The sequence below is a fragment of the Phalaenopsis equestris genome, unplaced genomic scaffold (genome assembly GCF_001263595.1).
Source record: "Phalaenopsis equestris unplaced genomic scaffold, ASM126359v1 Scaffold001273, whole genome shotgun sequence".
NCBI lineage: Eukaryota > Viridiplantae > Streptophyta > Magnoliopsida > Asparagales > Orchidaceae > Phalaenopsis > Phalaenopsis equestris.
Window position 1 is genome coordinate 134,001 of NW_018165712.1, and position 2,813 is coordinate 136,813.

General features: G+C 40.0%; 1 protein-coding gene across 1 annotated transcript; it reads left to right on the forward strand.

Moving 5' to 3' along the window:
• Positions 1-388: 388 nt before the first annotated feature.
• On the forward strand, positions 389-2,091 carry LOC110033743 (gibberellin 3-beta-dioxygenase 1-like). The gene is made up of 2 exons (XM_020737811.1): positions 389-919; positions 1,454-2,091. The coding sequence occupies exons 1-2, from the start codon at positions 480-482 to the stop codon at positions 2,052-2,054; spliced, it is 1,041 nt and encodes a 346-aa protein (XP_020593470.1). The 5' UTR covers positions 389-479; the 3' UTR covers positions 2,055-2,091.
• The last annotated feature ends 722 nt before the right edge of the window (positions 2,092-2,813 follow it).

Genomic DNA, 2,813 nt, shown 5'->3' on the forward strand with positions numbered 1-2,813 from the left:
CATAAATTAATATATATATATATATATATATATATACTAGAACTATTCTTTGTCTTAAATTTCAGTCAGAAATTTGTAAATAATATATGACCACAGCTTATTATATACTATAACACTATCCCAACTATCCCCCCTACGTCATGAACTTAAGAGTCGTGCCCCCTCACAATTTGAGCTATATTATTTCTCCCCTGCCCACACGCATCCCATCATGGAATCAATTTCTTAAATAACTCACCATCTCTACTCATCATATTTAACACAAAATTAAATCTTTTTCCATTATTACTTTTTTTTTTTTTGAAAAGTTGACTGCTAACATGTAGATTTTATCAAATAGAAAAAATTACGATGTAGCACCACATGACCATCACAAACACACCCTTAATCACCCTCCTCATCCTCCAAACTCTTATATAAACATCAAACCTCCCTCAAATTAAGCCCACACAAAACTACTAATTTCTCAAGCAGCAAAAATGCCTTCTTTCTCTCTCGAACACTTGGACCTCTACTCAGCCCCTCACGTCCCTGACTCCCACACCTGGCCCTCCTCCTACCTCCACGACCACCCTGCCACCGCCGACAACGGCGGGAGCAAGTGCGACATATCCGAAGCCGCCGCCCCCTTGCTCGTCGGCACCGCCTGTCGGTCCTTCGGAGTCTTTTACGCTACCGGTCACGGCATCCCCATCGATATCCTTGATGAGGTCGAATATCAAGCCCGCCGGCTCTTCGCCCTCCCTCTCCATCAGAAGCTCGTCAAGGCTCGCCGGCCGGGCATCATCTCCGGCTACGGGAGACCGCCTCTCTCTGCCTTCTTCCCCAAACTCATGTGGTCTGAAGGCTTCACCATCGCCGGAAGCCACCGGGGAGATATCGCCGGCGATGAATGGATGCAGGAGCACTCTATTTTCTGGTATGATTGTGAAATGGATAGGGAGTGGTGCTTGAGTTGCGCATATGTGGCGTGATATAGTTGGTCCAATTATTTTGGAATGGACCAATAGGAATGCTTCTGTATAGTACTGGAGTCGCAGCGAGTGACCAATTGCAGATTATAGATATTAATATATAATAAATGAATCATAAGGTTTTAATCAGCTATTGTGGCGCTCGCGTTGCCATAACCCATTTTTAAAAATAAAATTAGAACTAATTACATACAGGCCACCCGAAACTTGCTATTTACAAATCAACCACCTCATCTTTTTTTCAAGTTCCCTCTCAAATATCAAAATTCTTAATAATTTGATCGTGACACCTATAAATATATTGGTTCGATAGTTGAAAAAATTACATCTTTGGGACTGTTTGTATTGTATGCAACTATCTCCTATGATGAATTTTCAGCACATTTTCAATATAAACAAATGAATATTATCAAATATAACCCTGGAGTTTAACATTATTCATTTTCAATATTTAGCATATTAATATTGTTGCGTTGCAGTGACGTGATGGAAAAATACAATAAGAAGATGAAGGAGGTGGCTGGGAAGCTACTGGGTCTCATGCTCCTCTCCTTAGGTATTGATGAAGAGCAAACGGGACGGGCCGGGCTTACAAAGGACTTAGCAAAAGCAATGGAGGTGCTCCAACTCAACTCCTATCCAGCCTGCCCCGAGCCCGATAAGACCATCGGCATGGCAGCTCATACAGACTCAGGCCTCCTCACTGTGCTCCATCAAAGTGGGGGAACCAACGGCCTCCAAATCCTCCGCAGAGCGGACGGGTTCGGGCCGACCCGATGGGTCACCTTACCACCTCTCAAAGGAGCTCTAGTTGTTCACGTTGGTGATCTCCTTCAAATCCTCTCTAACGATCAGTTCAAAAGCGTGAGGCATCGCGCAGTTGTTAGTCGGACTGAGCACCGCCTCTCTGCTGCTTATATCGTGGGCCCGCCCGACCACATGAAGATTGAGCCCATAAATAAATTAGTAGAATCGGGCCAAAACCCGATATACCGATCTGTAACATGGCCCGAGTATCTGGGCATCAGAGCTCAAATGTTCGACAAGGCCCTCGAGTTAGTAAAACTGAATGCAAAATGAATAAGTAGAATATTTACATACATACCATTGATCAATTCCTATTTATTTACATATCTGATGCCTAAACTTCAATTTCTTACTTACATGTGATGGGAAAGATTATTTTATATGTATATATATGTATTATTTTTTCACTATTGAAATATGAATTTGATTGTCTAATGCCTAATAAATAACTGATGAAATGCTTGTCCCATGTGATTATGTTATGCAACTATTGCACACATGCAGAAGTTATAATTGTTTTGGGTTTTTATGATTTTGAAGTGAGGCAATGCAAGGTGCCAAAGGATCCATCTCCGAAACTGCACACAAACGTTATTAAGAGATTCCATTTTGTTGAGAGAAAGGACAAATGATGGCATCCAGTTTATTTGTTTAATGGAATGATTGGATTAGTGCATTCATTGGTTTATGTCTTTAATTAAGATGTTTGGCATTTTTTGAAAGGTGGGTCGGCACTGATTACTCAAAAATTTAGTCAAATCTTTGAGTATATTTTATTTTAGGGAAATTTACTGACATACCGCCCACAAATCCTATGTTTTTACATAACTAACGCCCAAAGTTTAATATTTAAAGTTTGGTGTCATAAATCTATGCATAAGGTGTATATTAAAGATTTGGGTGATATGCATGTAAGTATGAAAATTTAGTAAATACATAAAATGTATGGGGTATTTTTGTAAATGCACGCCCTTTTATTTTATTTTGTTTACCTTTTCATATATATATATATATCTACTCATCATATTTAAC